The 22,238-nt window shown below is 46.3% G+C and overlaps 2 protein-coding genes across 2 annotated transcripts; one reads left to right on the top strand and one right to left on the bottom strand.

The window, feature by feature from the left end:
- Window positions 1-3,105: 3,105 nt before the first annotated feature.
- Window positions 3,106-12,408, bottom strand: CFAP144 (cilia and flagella associated protein 144). The gene is made up of 4 exons (XM_081086499.1): window positions 12,145-12,408; window positions 9,099-9,158; window positions 6,520-6,623; window positions 3,106-3,308 (listed from the first exon to the last, which is right to left on the bottom strand). The coding sequence occupies exons 1-4, from the start codon at window positions 12,275-12,277 to the stop codon at window positions 3,198-3,200; spliced, it is 408 nt and encodes a 135-aa protein (XP_080942625.1). The 5' UTR covers window positions 12,278-12,408; the 3' UTR covers window positions 3,106-3,197.
- An 83-nt stretch (window positions 12,409-12,491) lies between these two features.
- LOC308515854 (spermine synthase-like) lies at window positions 12,492-14,209 on the top strand (the record flags this gene model as incomplete). Its single annotated transcript, XM_081086498.1, is given in 2 exon segments — window positions 12,492-12,656; window positions 12,658-14,209. Coding segments are annotated over 2 exon segments (1,284 nt in total). The 3' UTR covers window positions 13,777-14,209.
- Window positions 14,210-22,238: the final 8,029 nt, after the last annotated feature.

Here is a 22,238-nt window from a genome sequence, read left to right as displayed (position 1 = left end):
AATTATTTCCCCCTGACTTGTTTCTGGTTGTCTGTACAATATTAGCAAAGGGGGTAGAGCATAGTATTTCAAACAAGGAGCCTTAGAATTCGTTAGAAACTTTGAATTATGTTTGGAAGATGTTGAGAGTTTTAAGAAAGAAGAACATAGGTTAACAGCATTTCACAAAGGTAAGGCCAAAACTAAGTTATTACTGCTACGTACATGTCGGCCCTCAAAGTGTAATCGGTGCAGGTACTGTCATTGCTCACGTTCTTTAGAATACCGCTTCATGCAATGCAAGGTAGCAACCTAGCAGTCCCCAGTCCCCAGGACAGGCTGTTCTTGGTTTGTTCAGTTCCAATATCCATGGGTTTCAGTTATCAAGTGCAATTAAGTAATAGTTTTTCAACAACACTGTTCAAATTTCAGTTGTCAGAGTATTGTTGACTGTGAGAACTTGCAGAAAGTAGTAACTTCTATTAGCCTTTCAGTCCAAAATGACTTCATGAATTACAGATGAGATGCATAACGATTACAAAGTCTAGGTGATTGGTCACCGCACAGACAAGCAATGTGTGGAATTGTGTTGCCTCTGTTTTGCCCAGCAGTGAACCTACATGGCATTTTACAAAAGTAGATAATTGAGAGAGTTGATGAATGAAGATGAAAGTGCAGTAAAGAAGTGGAAAGTGGTAAGGCTAGAAGCAAAATTTGAAAAGCATGCAAATGGAGTTGAAGTCAGCCGAGGTGGGCGTGGTGGCACTGCTGTCCTTCCAGAGTAGCTGTGCGGCAAGCACTGGGGGACATAATGAGGAAGGCGATGAAGGTGTCCCAGAAATAGCGACACTGGCAAAAATCTCATGGAAGGGACTCTAGGAGATACTTGGTCACATTGAAAGTAGAAAAGATGAAATGTTGGAAACCAAATTTAGAAATGAGCAAGGCAATTTGCTGGCGAGTAGAAACGATGCCTGCTCCATGTCATGTACAACAAAAAAAAGGCAAGCACTTTTTTTACAAGAAACATTTGGTTCTCAATGTTTCATGTTTTTGTTTTCTTACACATTTAACAAGATGTTTAATAGTTCGACAAAAATAGAAAAATTTATTCATCATGAATATATTTTGAGGAGAGCATAAAAAGTGGATTAATGGATATGCGAAGAGGTGAGGCTATTCGTGATCCAGTATAAATTATAAGAGTAGATTCCAGATTCTTTTCATCATAACGCCCTTAGCTCTGAAAGTGCTCATGGTGCTCCTGCTTGTGTTTCGTTAAATAGAGCAGCCACATTTCACCTTCCCAATATCACCAGAGAGAGAGAGAGAGAGAGAGAGAGAGAGAGAGAGAGAGAGAGAACTGCTACTTTGTTCACCGGCTTCTCTAAAAAGACATTGTCTTCACTTTGCACAGTAAAGCAGGACCACAAAGTGACCACTTGGTGGAACCGTGCCAAGTGACCTTAATGAATTTTGACATTTAAATGTTGGGGGCTGTGCAAGGAGCTTCCATGCCTCTCTGGGCTCACCACCCTCCCAGCACCACGAAGTGGTGGCAAACATAGAAGCCCTGTAGTTAGCAGGGTTTATGGAGGATTCGCCATGCAGGCAGGACTGACTAAATGATGACCATTAGTGAGAAAGTCAATCTTCAACCCTTATTCTCTCCTCAGAAGTTGGTGGTGGGACTGAGAGTTCCAAGGTTCTAAGCAATGCTTAGTCCTACTGGTGAGCAGCCCCCATTTCGGATCTACCTAGAGAGGCTGCCAAGAGTCAACTCGTTACAACAAAAGCATTGCTGTCACTGCTATTACATATGAGACTGCTGGGGATTTAGGAGCTCTGTGTTAAGAACCAGAGAAAGGAAATATCTTCCTATGATACCATGCCATCCCCTGGTCTTTGACCATGGATCCCTGAGAGCAGAGATTTTCAACCAGTGTCCTTCAGAATTTTTAAAACATGCAATACCTGACTATTTCCCTTAGGTTGTCAAATGACGACAGTCAACACACCAATAGCTGCCTGGTGTGAATGAATCAAAATTATACCTATTTTTTGTCAGATTGGAAAAAATTATCTTTTTTGGAGTGCTGCAGAATTTTAGTAGTTTGTGTGCGCCATGAGGTGAAAAAGGTTGAAAATTGCTGCCTTACAGCAAAAGGATCTTGGCCCATTTCTAGATCGCCACACAGGCATTAGTAATTAGCCTCGTCCATGGTATTGTATGAAGATGCCTCTGGGGAGAGGCCTCGCAGCTTTGCAGGCTTTCAGCGCAGGAGTGGTTTCAGCAGTAGATGGCTTCACCCTCTCAGCGGCCAAGTGGCAGAGAAACGGCGCCTTGCTCTGAAACTGCAGCATAATTACGGCCTAGGGTGGGGAGGGAGCATGGAGCCTCCATGTCCTCCCTGTGTTCCCAGACTGGCCGTTCCCTGGCTCTTCTGAAGGATCTTTAAGTGGGTCCGCGTGAGGGTCTTTTCTTTAGAGTTGTTCTATTTTTCCACAGAGGATTCCATTAGCTTCAAACCTTTGGCAAAAATGTAGTACAGGTGTGGGCTTGGGATTCAACCTTCCCTCTCAGATTTTCAGACCTCCTTCCTATCTGTGCTTTCCTTAGTTCCCTGATGCTGGGCTTTCCCCATTTCTCTAAGAATGACCCTCCAGCGTGGGAGATGTTACCTGCCTGGATGCTGGTGTGTGTGGAGTGGGCCTACCGGTGAGCAGCCCCCATTTCAGATCTATCGAGAGGCTGCCAAGAGTCACCTCACCAACATCCACGGTCATTTCCCTGCTTCACACTCGCCTTGTCTAAGGGTCCAAGGAGGACTGGGGTGTGGGCTCTGGGCTGAGAGGTGTCCCATTTAGCTTGCATCTGGTGGCTTACACCCTCTTTCACCAGCGTTCTAGCTCCCCATCAGTGTTCTTGGTTACCAGTGTTCTCTCTCTGCTGTGGATTCATACTTTCAGTATCTCTTTATTTCCTTTACTAGGGTCTGGGGAGGCAGAGGAGATATTTTTGCAGTTAGATTTCCATCTTTAATGGAACTTCTCTGACTAGTTTATAAGGTTAAGGACTTGAACCAGTGGACATGGGCAGAAAGGAAAAAGGTGAGACTCTGGATAGAAGAAGGTTAGACTTTCAAGGAAGGACCTTTATTTATTTGGGCAGCACACACTTTGCACATGGAAGGTGGGCAGACACCACTGCTGGCGAACTACTTGTGGCGATCATCTTCTCCCAAGCTCCACATTTTAGACTTGTACAGAGTGATGTCACTGTAGACCGCGAAGTGATTCAGCCTGGCGTCATCACGTTCTGGGTTGACCTAGACAGGAGAATGTAAGTGTCAGAAAGCAGCCTGTGGGAAGGGGGAAGACTTGGGTTTGAAGCTGACTGGCCTAGACTTGAATCAAGGCCCACTCTACTGATGCCCACCCCTGGTTCTTTTCCTTGCGAAGCCCAGTTTGGGAAATGAAGACAACCCTGACACCAAAAGAGATGCAGGATGGAGAGAGAATATCCTGCAAAGCTGCTGCCCTCCTCTTCCCACTGCCCACGCTGGAGGCCTACGGACTCTTTCCCCACTGGAACGTGAGCTCCAGGGGGCAGGTGCTGTTTTAGTCACTGCATATTCCTGCACCTAGAACAGTAAGCAGCACACACTAGGGACTCTGCACATATTTGTGAATGAACGAATGAATGTGTTGTAATTACACAGAGGACTGAGTGTGAGAACTCTGGCATGTAAATGGTATAGGAGCTCCACTGTGCAATTAACCTGACAGACACACATTCAGCACAAGTTACTAGGAGACCAGAGGCTGAGCGGTATTCACTGAGTGTGCTTCCCCCGTGTCCTATTATTGGGGTGGGAGTTCTCTTCCTGTGCAGGCTGAGGTCCTGCCAGGGGGCAGGGAGCCCTAAGTGAATTTGGGGCCGATCAAGCCTTTTGTGCCCTCTAGTGCCTCACTCTGAAACTCCAGCGTAATTAACTTTGCACAAATGGATGTCATGGGATTGGGGTATACTTTCTCACTATGCCACCAGCGCCATCTTGTGGCAGTGCCTCCAGTTTATAATGATGAACATGTCTAGCTTATTTGCAGACTCTTCACAACTCCATGGTGGAGACCTGATGTGAGGGCCCCCGCAATCAGTTATCTGCAAGGCCGAAGGGGGTTGAGCAGGGCAGGCTGGCCACACAGTCACACTAGTGACTGTCACTGCATGGTGCGCCTGCTGTGAGATGTGCTTGTCAAAGATACATTTCCACATGCACACTTTGTACCCACGGGAGCCAGGCCTTTATCTTTAAAAAACACAGCAAAGAACAGTGAGCTAAATTATTGTGCTTTGTAATATTTTTAGAAGTTGCAAAATTATCTAACTTGATTTTTAATTCGCCTTCTTTCCTTCACAATCCTCCTTTTCACTATAAGTGAACTCCTCCCTGTCTACATGCCCACATCCTCCCCTACTTCCCTTTGAACATTTGTCTCTTTCCCAGCCTCTTCCTCTAGACTCAGCTCCTCTGTGAAAGTGATGGCGCTCCCGCTGGAACCCTCACCTTGTCTCCCAAAGTCTCCTCTCTCCGAGGCGAGGCCCCCGTGTCTGAAGAGGAGCTGCTGCAAGGGTGCAGCTATTAGCTCTCTCCTCACTGGCTGAACGGACTTACTGAGACACTCATCCCATGCCCGTGCAGTTGTCCTGCGGCAGAGCCACTAGCCCCAGGCTGGAGTGGAAACAGTGGAGAAGCCAGGCCCCCATATAGAAATAAGAGAAGGACCGGGAATGGGGAGTTGGAGGGAAGGGTGTACACTACAGAATTACTCAGTGGACAGAGACAACCAGGACTGAGCCAAGGGGCAGGGGAAGCACATGACGGCTCTCGGTGGGGCCATGTGCCTTCTTTTCTCTTCTTCGTTTACAGCATAGTAGCCCATTGTTATTGAGCACTTACCTGTGCTAGGTACTCTCCTAGCAAGTTATATACATTTCTGGTTAATCCTCACAACAAACCTTCAAGTATTGATATTTTTATCCCCATTTGATAGTAAATAAATGGAGTTTCAGAGTTTCAGTTCACACAGCTAGAAAGTGGTGGAGCTGGGATTTGAACTTAGGCTATCTGGCTCCAGAGCCACCATGTAACATTGAATTGAGTTGAGCTGTAATAGCAGGAGGCACAGGGTGCTGCAGAAGCACAGGGGGCAGTGCCCAACTCTGCCAGTGGGGGGCAGAAATCCCTTAGTGGGGCTTCATGGAAGAGGCGACTCCAGAGCTGTGTCGGAGGATGAGCAGGACTTCCCCAAGGAGTAGTGGCTGGGGGTCCGGAGCTGGGCTGCAGGACCAGCACATGTAGAGATACAGGGCGTGTAAGCTCGTGGCACCTTTGAGGCCATGAAGGAAGTTCCAATACAGCTGTGGAACATCCTGCCACCCACAAAATATACAGATGCACTAAAATCCTAGTGTTAAAAAACACAATATTTAGGGGAAAATGTAGAAGAAAAATTAGCTGTTTTGTAACTCAGGATGTTGAAGGTTTTCCTAAGCAAGGCACAAAACCCAGGAACCATAATACAAAACACTGGCACACTGCCTCCTTAAAAACCAAAACCTCTATGCGATGGAGACAGAAGCGGAGTTAAAAGACAAGACTGCCAGAAAGTTCTTTGAGATGTCTCTTTAAAAGTCTACATCTTTTCCTTTAGTCACAGAAGCCCTGTATCATTTAGGGTGATGACGGGCTACAGGCTCCTTGTAGGTAGTGGGACCTTTCAATCCAATGAGGTGAGTACTGTTGCTATCATTCCCACATTACAGGGGAGGGGCAGAACTTAGAGGTGTTAAGTGACATGGCCAAGACCAGCCTACTAATTACTGGTAGAGCAAATTAGCAGTCTGTTTTCAGCCACCTTTGTTCAATCAACACTTACCCAGTGAAAGGGTTAAAGAGAATAAAACGGGGCAGAGAAAACGGATTGTGCTTAGCTGATATCTTGCAGAAAGCTTGCAGCCTTGAACACCACATGGCCTGATAACAGCCAGACATCTGGCACAGGGAGGAGCCAAGGACGGACCGGACCCTCACGTCAGCAGAATGGCTTGCAGCCAGAAAGGACTAATAAAAACCTTTCTCTCCCTTCTGTCTCCACCTATTCCTTTCTCGGACTCAGTCCACCTGTGCCCAGGTGCCTGGCATAAAATTTCTTTTGATACATTATGGCCTCAAGTCATAGGTGCATGACCCCGGCCCACTCTGAACCTTCCACACAGGACTTACTATGTGGCAGGCACTGTTTTTGCACCTTACAAATCCTAAATCATTTATTCCTCATAACCTTGAGATATGTCCTGTAATATCTCCAGTTTGCAGGGAGAAAACTGAGTTATAAAATAGCCCGGTCACTTACTCAACGTCACACGGCTAGCACATGGTAGCCAGAGCTCGAAACCAGGCATCAGGTCCGTACTCTGCTCGCAGCCCCCATGTACTGTTGCCTCCGAGCTTCCTGAGTAAAGGAGACACTTACCAAGGGCTCCGAGAACCACCCGATTTCTTGGCTTTCAGTCTGTGTCTCTGGGTACTTCTTCCTGGGCCCCTGGGCAGCGTGGTGAATAAGATTCAGAAACCTGTCTGGAGGAGGGGGCACGAGTTAGAAAGTCAGCCTTCGGGAGCGACACCTGGTCCTGTGCCCTTTTCACTCTGGACACTTCCTTCCTTAGAGGCAGAGCACCTGGGCTCGGAGGCTTTCTTGGGCCTCATGCCAAGGGTGTCTGGTTCCTCCATTCATTTTTCAACAAATACATGTTCAGCACAAACTGTGCCAGGCATTGTCTGGGCCCCGGAGGGAGAGCAGAGTGAGACACACATGGTCCCTGCTTTCCTGGAGCCCCGAGTCTAGGAGAGGGGAAAGGGGACACAATGTACAAGTACACAAGCAAACCCAACAGTGGCAAACAGTGAGGCGGACTGTGAAGAAGGGGCAGTCAGAGGGGCACAGAGAAGTCAGCTGGCTAAGTCCACAGGACCTTTAGGGGACGCCTCTCTGGATGTCAAGCAGGAGGTAGCCCTGAGCAAGAGACAGAGGCAAAGTACACCCCAGCCGGCATTAGAACAAAGGCCTGAGGCGTGGATGAGATTGGACACGGTAGCTGTGGCCCAAAGAGTGAGGAGGAGGGCTGTAAGAAGTCAAATCAGCCCTGGCTGGTGGCTCAGTGGTTAGAGTGTCAGCCCACAGACTGAAGGGGCGTGGGTTCAATTTCCAGGGTCAAGGGTACGTACCTCAGTTGCAAGTGCGGGAGGCAACCAATGGATGTGTCTCTTTCTCTCCCCCTCTTCCCTCCCTTCCACTTTCTCTAGAAATTAATAGGGAAAAAATATCCTCCAGTGAGGATTACAAAACAAAAAACAAAAAAGGTCAAATCCTTTTGTATTGAAATAAGTCTGGCTGCCAACGCCAGGTATATTTGTAGCTCCACAGCTTAAGGACTCAAAAGAATTTTCATTTTTAATTCATACCTTATCAAATCTCAATTTGAGAGAGGCAGTTTGACACCAGGAAGAAACTGGGGTTTTTAGTGGGACATTCTGGATCTTCTATTATTCACTTGTCAAGGGGTTTAACTTCTCTGGGTCTCACTTTGCTCATCTGTAGAATGGGAGGCAAATACCCACTTCAGCGAGGTGACTGAGAATGGACTGAAGGGGTGTGACTGAAGGGCCTGTGCATCCGACCAAGCTCATCCTTAGCATGAGGGAGCTAGTAATGAACTTCTGCCTGGCTTTCAAGACCTCACTGCCTGTTATTTTTCTTATTGCTACAAGGCCCCAGCTTCTGTCCTTTACCTAGGCTGGTGTCTTCACTACAGGTGAGAACCGTACCTTTTTAATTATGCTCTTTTGATAGTTCACTTGACTTGTCTGTCTCCACTCTGCTGTGTGATCATTCATGCTCCCCCCACCCCACACCTCCCAACCCATCCTCCTGCATGTCCTACATCCTTTCTCCATCGTGCTCTACTCTAAGAACATAGAGGGGAAGGAGAGCAGCTTTCCATAAAATACTTCTCTTCCCTCATTCCCACACATGGCCAGTGTCCACCTATAGATTGTGGCCCTGCCAAACTACTCACAGTTCTAGGGCCATGGTGGTGTCTCTCGTTTCTGTGCCTTTCCATGTAACTCGGAATGTCTTTCCTCGTCACCCTGTGCCCACCTCCTTTCAGAAGACTTTCCAAAACTCCACTGCCTGACTCAGGCACCTGTTTTCTATGCTTTGCCATCCCAGCCCTGGTCTCTAATCGATCTGTCTCTTCTTCACTATGGGATGAGATGTCCTCCCCAGCCCCATCACATAGTACTGTCACATAGTGACTATTACTTAGTAATGATGAAAATAACTACACGAATCTACAATTACTGATCACCATGTACCAGATACTGTTCTAAACACTTTACGTATTTTGTTTAATCCTCACAACAACCCTAAGAGATAAACTCAGGGAGATATAAAAATCTTCCCCAGGCCCTGGTGTGATAGCTCAGTTGGTTAGTGTGGTCCTGGTACTCCAAGGTTTTGGGTTCGAGCCCCGGTCAGGGAACATACAAGAATCAACCAAGGAATGCATAAATAAGTGGAACAACAAATCAATGTCTGTTTGTCTGTCTGTCTGTCTCTCTCCCTCCCTCCCTTCCTTCCTTCCTCCCTCCCTCCCTCCCTCCCCTCTCCTTCCTCCCTTCCTCTCTTTCTTTCTAAAATAAAAAAATAAAAAAAATCTTATCCAAAGGCACACAGTTCATGAGCGGCAGAACCAGGATTTGAATTAAGTATGATTCCAAAATTTGTGTTTATAACAGCTAATGTTTGATGAATGAATGAATGCGATGTTACGGTCATTAGAAACATGTTTGTTGGCTTGAAAGTTAATAAACTGGAACTATGGTGGCATATGTCCATCTCTTATGAGCTTGGATAGTATGAGCCCAGTTTTCAGATGATCAAAGCAGAGGACTTTATTTGCTCCAAGATGAGACTCCCCTGAGAGGACTGTGCAGCCATCTGCCTGTCTTTGTTCTATGTCAGTGGTGTTCTCAAACCCCAGGACCTACCATCTGCAGGTTCCTCCAGGTTATCATGCCAAGACATGGGCTTTCTGGTGATTGTGTGAACTAGAGAGAAAATAGCATCATAAGTTCACGTTAAAACACGAATCCTTGCCCTCTCTAAGACCCACAGTAGGCCAGACACCCACTTAGTATTTCCTCAGTGACTGTCACATGTCAGGTATGGTGCTGGACATGAGGGAATAAGGCCCTCAAGGACCTCATAGTCTAGAATGTCACTGTCCAGTTCCGTGGCCATCAGCCACATGTGGCTACTTGAATTTGAATACTTAAGTACAATTAAAAATTAATTCCTAAGTCACACTAGGCACATTCCAAATGCTCAATAGCACGTGTGGCTGATGGCTACCATTTTGGGCAGTGCATTTTCATCACTGCAGACCATTCTCTTGGACAACATCATTGTTCGGGGATGCAGACACACCCTTCAGCCAAACAAGGTTAGACAGAGAGTGAGACCACATGGTAATAGAGGTACAGAATCCATAGACATCTACTCAGGTAGTAGTTGCTGGTGCCCTGGAGACAGGGAAGGTTCCCATACGCACTCAGCTCCCATTCTAGTTGTGGTGATATATACAAATAAACCATTTCAGGCAAATCCAAGTAAGATGCAGAGCAATAAAGCAGGTTCTGTGGGTAGAGAGTTGGGGGTGGGGTGAGGATGGGAGATACATTAAAGCAGAGTCTTGCATAAAGTGAGGGATTGTGCTGGGTGAGGACATGGGAAGAATCGGAGAGTGACCCTGGTGACTTTGAGACACATGTAAAAGGCCAGAGTAATTCAAGAGGAGGGAGCGAGGTAGAGAGTGGGAGGAAATGAGCAGAGGCCAGAAGGAACCAGTGGTCTCCAAAGTGATTTTATCTCAAACTCCTGAGCCTACATCCCTGATTATCAGCAATTAACAAAGCATAATTTCTTTTTTTTTCTACATAAAAGTAAACATAAATACCAGTTCTAATATTTTCTCACTCCAACGCAATGGACCATATTCATCATGTTTTCAAGGGGCAGAGTTAAGAGAGCAATGCTTTCCCTAGAAAGCCTGGAGGCTGCCGAGGGATTATTTAAATTGTTGGAATGGACCAAACTTAAACAAAATTAGACATTAATTTATTATCCTGAATTTAGTGGTTAGGGACTCCCACTGGAAAACCAGGTTAAATTGTAAGAAAAGTGAAGACATTAGATTTTGTGTGTGTGTGCATGCACACATACACACATACACACACACACACACACACACGCTGGGTAACTATGTGAGGAGATGACTATGCTACTTAGATTGACTGTTGTAATCATTTCACTATGTATATCAAAACAATGTAATACGCCTTAAATATATACAATTTTAAAGTTAAAAATGACATTACATTTTTCTCTATGAATCTGGGCTGCAGTGGACTAGAGTTAATTTAGCCTAGAAGTTGGGGTAGACGTTCAGGAAGAAGGAACAATTTTTACGAAGGTAAAGAGGTTGGGAATGACCGGATGTGTTAGGAAATCCATTTATTTAGACGATGGGAGAGAAGGGAGCATGTGGCTGGTGCAGAGTAGGCACTGAAATATTTCTCAAAGGAAGAGTGCATGGGTGGGGAGGGGAGTGAGGATGAAGATGGGGGCAACAGAGCCAGATCCACAGATCAGTTCAAACCTCAGCTCAGAAGCTGTGGGGCCAGTGAGGCTTCTGCAGAGGGATGGGGGGGGGGGTGGGGGAGGGAGAGGGGGGGATTAAATTAGCATTTTAGCATAGCTCTCTAGCCAGCAGTGTCAAGGTTGGAGGTGAGGAGGGCTTGGAAGAAAAGAGTAGTTAGGAGCCCAGCAGAGCAGGCCAGGCAGGAGTGAGGAGGCTCTGTTGAGGCCCAGGGGTGAGCATGGAGAGAGGCAGTCGCAGGCACTATTTAGAGGGCAGAATTAAGTGAGGAGAGGTGAGATGTCTCCATGTGCACGATGGTGTGTTTCACTGAGGAAGGAACACGGGAAGGGGCAGGTGAAAGAAATGTTAATAACCAGGACTGTGAGGATTGAGATGAGGAGTGAGGGAGAGAGTGATGGAGGATGACTTCCAGGCTTCTAACTTGCGTGAGCAAACGGTTGTGGTGACTTTTGCTAAGACAGGATATTCTGAAGTAGCAGCAGGTACGGAGGGGGTGCAGGATGTGCCTATTTGGGGAACTGGTGAATTGGAGGCACCCATAGGTTGTCCAGGGGAAGGGGGAGCTAGGAAGTGTTTGGGCAAATGGGTCTGGGGCTCCATTTGAGCCTCAATGGCATTCAGGGGGAGCTGATGTTACAGGACCACCCAAGGAATGTGCAAAGTGAAGGTAGGGCCGTTTTATCCAGGGGACACTATGGGCCCTGAGTCACTACCCCTGAACTTTCCAAACGTCTAAGGCAATTTAGAAACTTGGAAAAAACACACAACCCCTCAAACTTCTGCTCATTAAAAACAAACCAAAATTGCCCTGACCGGTTTGGCTCAGTGGATAGAGCGTCGGCCTGTGGACTCAAGGGTCCCAGGTTTGATTCCGGTCAAGGGCATGTACCTTGGTTGCGGGCACACACTCAGTAGGGAGTGTGCAGGAGGCAGCTGATCGATGTTTCTAACTGTCTATCTCTCTCCCTTCCTCTCTGTAAGAAATCAGTAAAATATATTTAAAAAAAAAATTACAGGCAAAACAAAATACATAAAACCCTGCCATATAGAATACTTCAAAAACAAAATTATAAAAAGCCTTTCAACTTTTTTACAACAAAAATATTTCATCATGACTATTTAAACACATCTAATCTATCGGATGCGATGTGGGGGGAGACACCCCGACCCCTCTTCCCAGCCAGAAGTCCCAACTCCGGAAGTCTAGGAGGGGGGGGGGGCAGAGAAGGCCTCTCCCCACCGTGCTCCGCCCCAACCCCGCCTCCCCCTGACCCGCACCGGGCGGCTCCTCCTCCCCGCCCCCCACACCCCGTACTCCCGGCCTCCTCCCAGCGCCCCCCTTTCCCCTTCCTCAACGCCGCGGCACCCCTCACCCTTGCGCAGGGGATTCACGTGATACTCCGGGTAGAGTTTCTGGGTTCGTAACTCTTTGAGGTACAATTCCCGCAAGATCTGGTTGTGACGCACCTCATCTAGCATCACCTTTCCCTTCTGGTGTCCGGCCATGGGCTTGGCCCGGCTGGGTCTGGCCCGGCTTCCTCTCACTGCCCCCCTACGCTCGCGGAGTGCCGGGCCACCCGCCGCCCTCGGGCACGCAGTCCGGCTGTCTCCAAGGCAACAGCGTCCTGGACGCTCCGCCCGCCCCGCCTCCCGGAATCTCCCCAAGCCCCGCCCCCTCGGGCGCCGGACTCACCTTCCGCCGCTTCTCTGGACGTAGCCGATGACGGGGACCGCCCCTGGATGCGACCGGAAAAGGACTCTCCCTGCCGCGGCCGAGTGGGACGGTCGTGGACTTGTGATTGGGACCCACCTGGGTCAGTCATTTACGACAGAAGATTTCGGACGGGCTCCGAGCGCTCTCCCCCCGCACGGAGTCCCGCCGCCGCCCCCTCCGGCCGGGCCGCAGGATGGCCGCCGCGCGGCACCGCACGCTGGACTTCCTGCCGGGCGCCCGAGCCCGCGACGGGACCGTCCTCGCAGCCCTGCGGCCCGTGTTCCGGGCGCGGGGCATGACGGAGTCGCTGCACACCTGGCAGGACCATGGCTGCTTAGCGACCTACACCAGCGCGAGCGGCAGCTTCGCCAACTTGAGAATTTACCCGCATGGCTTGGTGTCGCTGGACCTCCAGAGCTACGGCGGCGATGCGCAAGCCACGGAGGTGGACAGTCTTTTGAACGAAGTAGAGGAGAGAATGAAAGACCTGAGTCGGGGCAGCCCTGGGAGGGCGAAGCGCTTGCCACCCATCGTTCGAGGAGGGGCCATCGACCGGTACTGGCCCACGGCCGACGGCCGCCTGGTGGAGTACGACATCGACGAGGTGGTGTATGATGAGGACTCGCCCTATCAGAACATTAAGATCCTGCACTCGAAGCAGTACGGGAATATTCTCATCCTGAGCGGGGACATCAACCTGGCGGAGAGCGACTGGGTCTACACCCATGCCATCATGGGCAGCGGCCGAGAGGATTACGCTGGCAAAGACGTGCTGATCCTGGGAGGCGGGGATGGAGGCGTCTTATGCGAAATAGTCAAACTGAAGCCCAGGATGGCCACGATGGTCGAGATTGACCAGATGGTGATCGACGGGTGTAAGAAGTACATGCGGAAAACGTGCGGCGACGTCCTGGACCAGCTGACGGGAGACTGCTACCAGGTTCTGGTGGAGGACTGCGTTCCGGTGCTGAAGAGGTACGCCAGCGAGGGCAGAGCGTTTGACTATGTGATCAACGACCTGACGGCGGTTCCCATCTCCACAGCCCCGGAGCAGGACTCCACGTGGGAGTTCCTCAGGCTGATCCTGGACCTGTCCATGAGGGTCCTGAAGCAGGACGGGAAATACTTCACGCAGGGAAACGGCGTCAACCTGACGGAAGCCCTTTCACTCTACGAACAGCAGCTTGGATGCCTCTACTGCCCGGTGGAATTCTCCAAGGAAGTGGTCTGTGTCCCTTCATACTTGGAGCTGTGGGTATTTTACACCGTTTGGAAGAAAGCTCAGCCTTGAAGATCAGTATGCCCTTATCCTGTATGTTGCAGATATCCTTCCTGACCTGCACATGCTGCACATGCCATGGAATGGAGTCAGGCGGTTGCTGGTGAATTTCTTCAAGTGTTTTTTTTTTTTTTTTTAGTCTAATAATTACTTTTAATTTAAAAAAGCAAATGGAAAATGTGTGTTTTTATGAGCTAGGGTGCTTTTGTTTATGAAAGCCAGCTGAAGATAATGAGACAGCTTGAAGAAGGCTGCTCAATGAACCCCTAGAATATGATTTTGTTACTTTTAAAAAATGTATGGGCTTTTCTTGTGTTTTTTGTTTTGTTAGACTTTGAATTTGATTGTTTGGAGGAATGAATATCATTGTTTTGTTCTGGAGGAAAGTCTCTATGATGTTCCCCCAAAAGTTAACTTAGATATTAAAATTTGGTGCTTATGCCCAGCTTGTGTGGCTCAATGGTTGGGTGTCATCCTATGAATAGGGAGGTAACCGTTCGATTCCCGTCAGGGCACATGCCCGCGTTGCAGGTTTAATCCCCAGTGGTGGGTGTGCAGGAGGCAGCCAGTCAGTGATTCTTATCATTGATGTTTCTATCCTTCTCTCCCTCTCCCTCTTTGAAATATATTAAAAATATATATGTAAATTTGGTGCTTATAAGAAATAGCTAAAACGGAATGAATTAGCAATGCATTGATTAAAATTACAAATGAGAAAAAATATGAAACAAAGAAACCTTTCCCACTTTAAAGCTGATGCCCAGAATCCAGCCCTCTATGTCTATCTCACAAAACAGCAGGGGTCTCATATCTGAGAACACATTCTGGCCCAGATCATCGTGTGATAATGTAGACAGAATAACCCTTTCCTAACTTAAGTAACTGGGGGACTTTATCGTTTATTTTTTATTGTGATAAAATATACATAAAAGATTACCATCTGAACCATTCTCAAGTACACAGTTCAGTAGTGTGAAGTGAATCCACATTGTGTGAGAACATCTCCAGCACTTTTTCATACCCATTAAACAATTCCCCATTTCCCCTACCCCCAGCTCCTGGCAACTATCACTTTCTCTTTTATGAATTTGACTACTCTTAGATACCTTATATAACATAGTTTATTTTAAAAGAACAAAAAACAGTCCTAGCATATAGAAAGGAGCCACCTTCGGTTTTAAAAGCAAGCATCTAAACATGGACTCCAAAGCCTGTGCTCTTCCCGTGTGTCCTTCCTTCCTTCCTTCCTTCCTTCCTTCCTTCCTTCCTTCACTCATTCATTCATGACACAGTGTGTTCCAGGATGTGTTTAGGTCTGGGGGACACAGTGCTGAACATGACAGTTGTGTGAACATGTCTGCAGTTTCCTGAGCCCAGCAATCAACGTCATCCTTGCTTTTTCAGCTCTGCTTTCTCCCGTGTGGTCTGCCTGGGGAATACCTACCCAATGTTTATAATGAGCTCTCATGTAATCATCTTTCAAAAATCTTTCTGGACTCTCTAGACCAGGGGTGGGCAAAGTTTTTGACTCGAGGGCCACAATGGGTTCTTAAACTGGACCGGAGGGCCGGAACAAAAGCATGGATGGAGTGTTTGTGTGAACTAATATAAATTCAAAGTAAACATCATTACATAAAAGGGTACGGTCTTTTTTTGTTTTGTTTTGTTTTATTCATTTCAAACAGGCCGGATCCGGCCTGCGGGCCGTAGTTTGCCCATGGCTGCTCTAGACCCTAGTCTAGTTTTTCTTCATGACATGCTCTATCCCAAATCTACAATTACTAGAATATTTTACTAAACTATTTTGTTTATATCTAAGTTACTTGAGAACAAGAACTATATCTAGTCCCTCTCTGTATTGCTAATAGCTGGCACAGTATGGACAGATGTAGGTGTTTGGTAAATGTTTGCTGGCTGGCTGGATGTCTGACCAGTTGGCACTGTGATTTTCTTCTGCTTCCATCCTTACATAAACCATCAGAAATGCAAACATTTCATCACATGCTGGTTGAGCGGGAGAAGCACCTTTGTTACTTGTCATTGTGAGCCATGCATGGGTCCCTTTTCCTAGCGAGGCTCACATAGCCTCCTAAAGCCTTCACTACCTTCCTAAGGCTGAGGATAAAACGAACCATCATTCTGCTAAGGAGCCACACTGTTAGCTTTGGGACAATTAGCAAGACTATAGGTCCCAGCCAAACTGACATTTTTTTCAGCCTGGACCCAGTGGTCCAGCCCTTCGTCCACACAGGACTAGGGCTAGGCAGAAGCTCAGAAGGAAGAGGGGTTGGAATTGCTATAGTTTCATCTTCCCATTCCAGTTCCACATTTTTATGTTTCCCTGATATGAGCTCTAAACATAACAGCTTAGTCCAGTGCAGGCCATCCCACTGCCTGTGGGGCTAGCTTCTGCTTATCTTGGTGCATTCCAAGCTATCAGTGTGCTTCTAAGCTCTGAGACTATGTATTGAGAAATACTGAAGAGATGAAAAACATAATTGTCCTGGCCCTCCATCTCATCCAGTGTCTGAGGTTGCAGATTTTTCTTGAAATTTCTGGGTTATTTTTCAATTAGGATCAGATGCAGAGACCCAAATAACAGGGAATCAACCAGAAAGTTAAATGCCTTCACATTAGCAACTAGCTGAATTATCTAGGAATTAACCTAACAAGGAATGCATGACACTTTAAGAAAAACAAAATGTAACAAATAAAGAGATGAACATTATATGCTGGTGAAACAACTATGCAATAGTTAGAACCACAACATAGAGGTACTACAGCACTATGGACAGACCTTTAAAAACAATGTTGATTGAAAAATCTAGAAAAGACTAAGGTTTATAATCTAATATTATTAGTTAAAACTACAAACAACCCTGGCAGGGTAGCTCAGTTGGTTAGAGCATCATCCCAATAAACCAAGGTTGTGGGTTTGATCCCCATTCAAGGCACATACAAGAATCAACCAGTAAATGCATAATTAAATGGAACAACAAATCAATGTCTCTCTCTCTCTCTCTCTCTCATCAATAATAAAAATTATAAAAACACACACACACTACAAATAGACCAATCTATGTGGCATAAGACCAATTCTACATGGTACAGAGTTAATATCTGGGTAAGAGAGGGGGGAGGCTAAATATAGGGTGAAAAAATAAAGCAAGACTTTTACTTCTAGCCGCAATAGAATAACTGGGCCTGGGTTTGCCCTCCTGGTACAAACAAGTAGACAAAATACATGAAACAGCTGTTGGCTAACGACATCGGATAACAAGCTGCGCTGGGCTGTGATTTCTAGGGAGAAGGGAACAGATGAGACGATCTCAACAATTGCCTTACTTTTCTGCCTGGAGACACTTTCTGAAACGAGGAAAGGCAAACCCAAGCTGAGCCTGGCAATATTGCATTGTTGATAGAACATAGGTTGAGGTTCATGAAGTGTGAAAATTTGTGGAACAGTAAAATGGAGAGGAGGAGGAGAAGAGGGAGAGGGAGTGAAGGGGAGGAAGAAGAGGAGGGAGAGGAGAAGGACTATTCATGTCTTTAAATACTGGTATTAGAAAAGAACCAAAGTACAATATTGGTGGACTAGGCTTCTATCATAGGAAGCTGGAAAAAAGAAGAAAATAAATTTAATAAAAATGTAATAAGTAGAAGAAGGAATAAAAAGTGGAAATCAATTACATGGAAAATAGGCAACCAATAGATAAAACCAAGAAAGCCAAAAACTATTCTTTATTTCAAATACTGACAACATGGATAAGCTAGACTAAGGAAAAATGAAGAAGACACAATTATAATGAATAAAAATGGGACATCATTACACCTCATACAGACATTAAGTGGACAATAAGGAAATATTACAATTTTATCAACAAATTTGACAATTTAGATAAAATGGATAACTTATGTAAAAATACAATTTTCCAGAACTGAAAAAAGGTGGAAATTCTGCCATGCTTTATATAAACATTTAATTTTTAATTGAAAAACCATAATATAAAATCTCTAGGCCCTGATGGCTTTTCTGGTTATTATATCAAACATATGGACATATTCATAGAAAAATACAACCTTCCAAAACTTAATCAGGAAGAGGCTAAAAATCTCAATAGGCCAATAACTATGGAGGAAATTGAAGCAGTCATCAAAAAGCTTCCAGCAAACAAACATATAATGAAGAAAACACCAATCCTACACGACTCAGAAAACAAGTGGAGGGAAGTACAAAGTATAGCAAGTATATAAAGAAAATGGAGCGCTTTGTATGTAGGCCCTTTCAGAGTTGTATGTGCTGCAAATTTATGTTTTCATTGTATGACTTGCATTTTTCAGTCCCTTTATAGTGCATTTTGATAACTAAAAGTTACTTAATATTGTCTTTTTAACATTTAATTGTTGTCAGATGTCTCAGTCTTTCCCTGTATGGTTAGTGCTTTGTAAATGCCACTTAAGACATTTTTTCCTAATTAAATATGTCAAGATATTTTCTTATAATACCTTCTAGCTCAGTACTGTTTAACCAGAAATATGAAGAAAGCTACATGCATAATTTAAAATTTTCTGATATCTAAGTAAAGAGCAAAAAGAAACAAAATTAACATTTAAAATGTTTTCTTTAACCCAATATATCTAAACTCTTATTTCAACACAAAAATTTTTAGTGCAATTTTTAAAATGCTGCGTGTTTTAAAATCCAGTAAATTAATTTACACTGAATAGCACATCTCAAGTGCTCAGTAGCCAGGCATGACCACAGCAATTCCAGACGAGTTATTGTTTTTACCCTTTCACATTTAGATCTTTTTTTTTAAAGCTGTGTTTTTGTTTTTATTGCTAAACCTCAAACATTTCTTTTTAAAAAATATATTTTATTGATTTCAGAGAGGGAGGGAGAGATAGAAACATCAATGATGAGAGAATCATTGATCAGCTGTCTCCTGCATGCCCCACACTGGGATGGAGCCTGCAACCTGGACACGTACCCTCGACCAGAATCAAACCTGGGACCCTTCAGTCTGCAGGCCAATGCTCTATCCATTGAGCCAAACCAGCTAGAACTGGATCTGTTTTATGTGAAACTGAATTTTGAGAGTAATGTGATCTAGAAGTATAGGTGAATATTTTTTCATGAGAGTTTCCAATTGACCCAGAACCAATTTATAAAAAAGACTAGGGGCCCAGTGCACAAATTCATGTACCTTGAAAGGAACTGTGGGCCGTGATGCTGTGGTGGGCACAGGGGTGGGTCTTGGCTCATCCTCCACGCCCCCGCCTGGCCCCTCCCACCTGGCCCCTGGTCTCCTCTGCTGGCAGCCCTGCTCCCGCTGCCACTGCTCCCATGCATTGACAGCTCCAGCCCCACTCACACCCCGGACAGTGCGGAGCAATTGGGGCCTGCGCCAGCAGTGGGTGTGAGTGGGCCTGGCATCGTCAGAGGGTGCAAGTGGTGGCTGCTGCCCCAATCGCCCCTCAGGAGCAGGAGCAGGTGGAGAAGCCCTCAGGGGCAATTGGGGCTGGTGGCCACTGCTCATATCCACTAACAGCACCGTGTGATCAGGACCAGCGCTGGCAGCGGGTGCAAGCAGTGGCTCCAGTGCTGGTAGCAGGTGCGAGAGGCAGTTGCCAGCCCCGATCACTGCTCAGGAGCAGCGGTAGGTGGAGAAGCCCTGAGGGGCAATTGGGGCCAGCAGCCACCACTTGCACCCACTGTCGGCGCCAAGCGATCGGGGCCAGGGCCAGCAGTGGGGGCAGGACCACTGCACGCGGGAGCAAAGAATTTTCAGTACCACCAGAGGCTCGCCCCGATGACAGCAACCGGCGCCCTGCCTTGGTCTGGCACCTCCTCTCACCTGCTCCACCATCCTGCTGTGGCCAGCGCCTGCCATGTTCCGTGCTCTGCTGCCTGCTGCTGACGCCCGCCATGTTCCGTGCCCGCCCCGTGGTGGTCAGCACATGTCATAGTGACTGGTTGTTTGGTTGTTCCGTGTTCAGTCTATTTGCATATTAGCCTTTTATTATATAGGATAGTCATTTCTCCACTGTTTCACTTTTACTTTTCCCATATAAATTATGGTCAGCTTGTGAAGTTACTCAAAACTATATATTAGAATTTTGATTGACATTGCATGGAGACTATATATCAGTTTGAGGAGAGTACTTTAAGAAAATACATATCATGTATTCTTCTGATGCTGTCATCTGGGCAGCATCTGTACATGTCCTTTCCTTGTAGATTCTGCTACCTGCCACAATCTGGAGTGCAGGCAGCAGACTGAGAGAGAGGCTCCACCTTCAGAGCTGTGAAGAAAACACAATGGGGAGCTCCCTTTATTCCAGTAGGCATTTTTCAAGGGCAGAATGCCGGGAGCCGGTCCATCCTTGCTGTTTCAAGGGACCTGGCATATATGGCATACTGTTCTTAATATGTTTGCTCCCCTTAGTGCTGTGTGTTTTAACCAAGGTCACCTCTCCGAGAAAGGTTGTTTCCCCAGGTAGGAATTTTTCCCTGAAGTCAGGGAGGGGATGAAACTCCTTAACTAAGTGCCAGGCGGGTAATTAATCACTTTAACTATGACCAATCATGCTTAAGCTACATAATCTTTACTCCCTGGAATGGAGATAAGAAACGCCCTAACCTTTGTAATAGAGATTGATAGGATTGAATCAACTGGTATAAATACAGATGTAACAAGACAGAGAGAGAGACAGAACTAAGAAGACAGGACGGGGAGAGACAGAAATTGGCACAGAACCTACACAGAACGTTCTCTAGAGACAGAAGAACTTCGCTGGAGAGAACATGGCAAAAGATCCTGGACAGAAATTGGCCTCAGAACCTAGAGACAGAACCTAGCGAGAGAACATGGCAAAAGATCCTGGACTGAACCTGACTACAGAAATTGGCAAGAGAACCTGACTAGAACCTGGTGACTGAACCTGGCTGGAGAACCTGGACAGAACCTGGCTGGAGAACTTAGCGAGGGAACTTGGCTACAGAACCTGGCTGGAGAACCTGGAGAACCTGGCTGGAGAACCTAGCAAGACAACATGGACACAGAACCTGGCTGGAGATCCTAAGCAGAACCTCTCTGGAGATCCAGACCAGAACTTGGCTGGAGATCCTGGCTAGGCTGCTGATCAACTGAATACTGTCTCCGTGTCATTCCTTCTTCGCCGACTCCGTCCACACCTTTGGGGACCCCTGGCCCGCTGGGGTTGGACCCCGGCAGCAGAACTTTATAGAATTCCAAGGTTCAAGAATTTTAAGATTCAAAAAAGAAAAAAAAAGGCATTTTAGAGGAACCAGCCTAAAAGAACTTTGAGTCCTTATATATCAATAAAAGGGACTTTTGTGTCCTGTGTGTGAGTTCTCAGGGGCCACCCATTCTTGCAATTAGTTTAATTTGGGGTAAATCTATTATACTTACTCTTCTAGAGATCAGATTAGATGCTTTCCACTCTTCACTGTTCTTGCTGTTTTCTCTGTGGTCACAGACATGAGTTCCATGGAGAAGCTATTGGCAAAGGTAGAGGCCTCTGCAGGCTGACTGATCAGGCAAACAAGGAAAGAAACAGTCTCTATGGAAATAAAACTTTGTTAAAGTTGTCTTGGACATCTGAAGATGACTGATAGGATGAGGATGAGGACAAAATACAAGCAAGATTAAAGATTAGTCATGGCTGAAAACAGGGGTTCCTGTAAGTAATGGAGCTTACCCTCTAAGCTGAATGTTGGTAGGCCACCATCTCGAATGCTTTATGTCTACCAGGTCAGGCTAATGCAGTCCACTGTCCTAGAAATTCTGAACTGCACCAGAACTGTCCACTAGTATGGAAAGTATCTTTCTAGGGTTATAGTTATGAATTAGGAGGCCTGGATAGGGAGCGAGCTGGAGTGTTGGCGAGGAGCAGAGACCAACATACTAGAAAGAGGGGCTAGTAGGGAAGAGTAAGGACAAAGATAGAGGACTAAATAGAAAGGAGATTGCTATGAACAGAGGGGAAAGTGGGTAGTCTGGAAGGCACATACGAACTGGGTAGGTAAATAACATGGATGGGGTAGTGGAAAGAGCTCCTACTATTCAGAGGAGGGAGAGTGGTAGGGCAGAAAATACAAAGAGGTGAGTGCCACATGGGAGTAGAGCCAGGAGAATAAGGATCCAGGTTAGGAAGGTTGCTTAGAAGATGAATTTTTTTAGGAACATAAGGAGGCTGGAGTTTAGATGGAGAAATTCGAGGTAGCTTGCTTCTCATTTTTCCAAAATATTATTCATCTTGTCAAAATGAGGGACTGCACGTAGGCTCTGACCTAGGCCTGCAGTTATCTCATAGACTAGCCCTCACCTCATCTTGTGGCATAATGCCCATTATGACATGAACACAGCTATCCACTGGGCAAATCAGGGAGGCCCCATAAAACCAGAGAAATGGTCCCAGTTTCTAGTGATCATGGAAAATAACAGTGG

This window comes from Myotis nattereri (genome assembly GCF_964212035.1).
Source record: "Myotis nattereri genome assembly, chromosome: 3".
Lineage (NCBI taxonomy): Eukaryota > Metazoa > Chordata > Mammalia > Chiroptera > Vespertilionidae > Myotis > Myotis nattereri.
The sequence above is the reverse complement of the archived record's forward strand: the minus strand, read 5'-3'. Positions and strand labels throughout refer to the sequence as shown.

Bases quoted from the DNA above. Each gene is read 5' to 3' on its own strand.
- CFAP144 (XM_081086499.1), bottom strand. From the start codon at position 12,277: ATGGCCGGACACCAGAAGGGAAAGGTGATGCTAGATGAGGTGCGTCAC. The intron at 9,159-12,144 runs GTGAGGGGTGCC...TTTTCTCTCTAG, and splicing joins CGTGAATCCCCTGCGCAAGG to TTCACACAATCACCAGAAAG. The intron at 3,309-6,519 runs GTAAGTGTCTCC...TCTCCTGTCTAG, and splicing joins GGTGGTTCTCGGAGCCCTTG to GTCAACCCAGAACGTGATGA.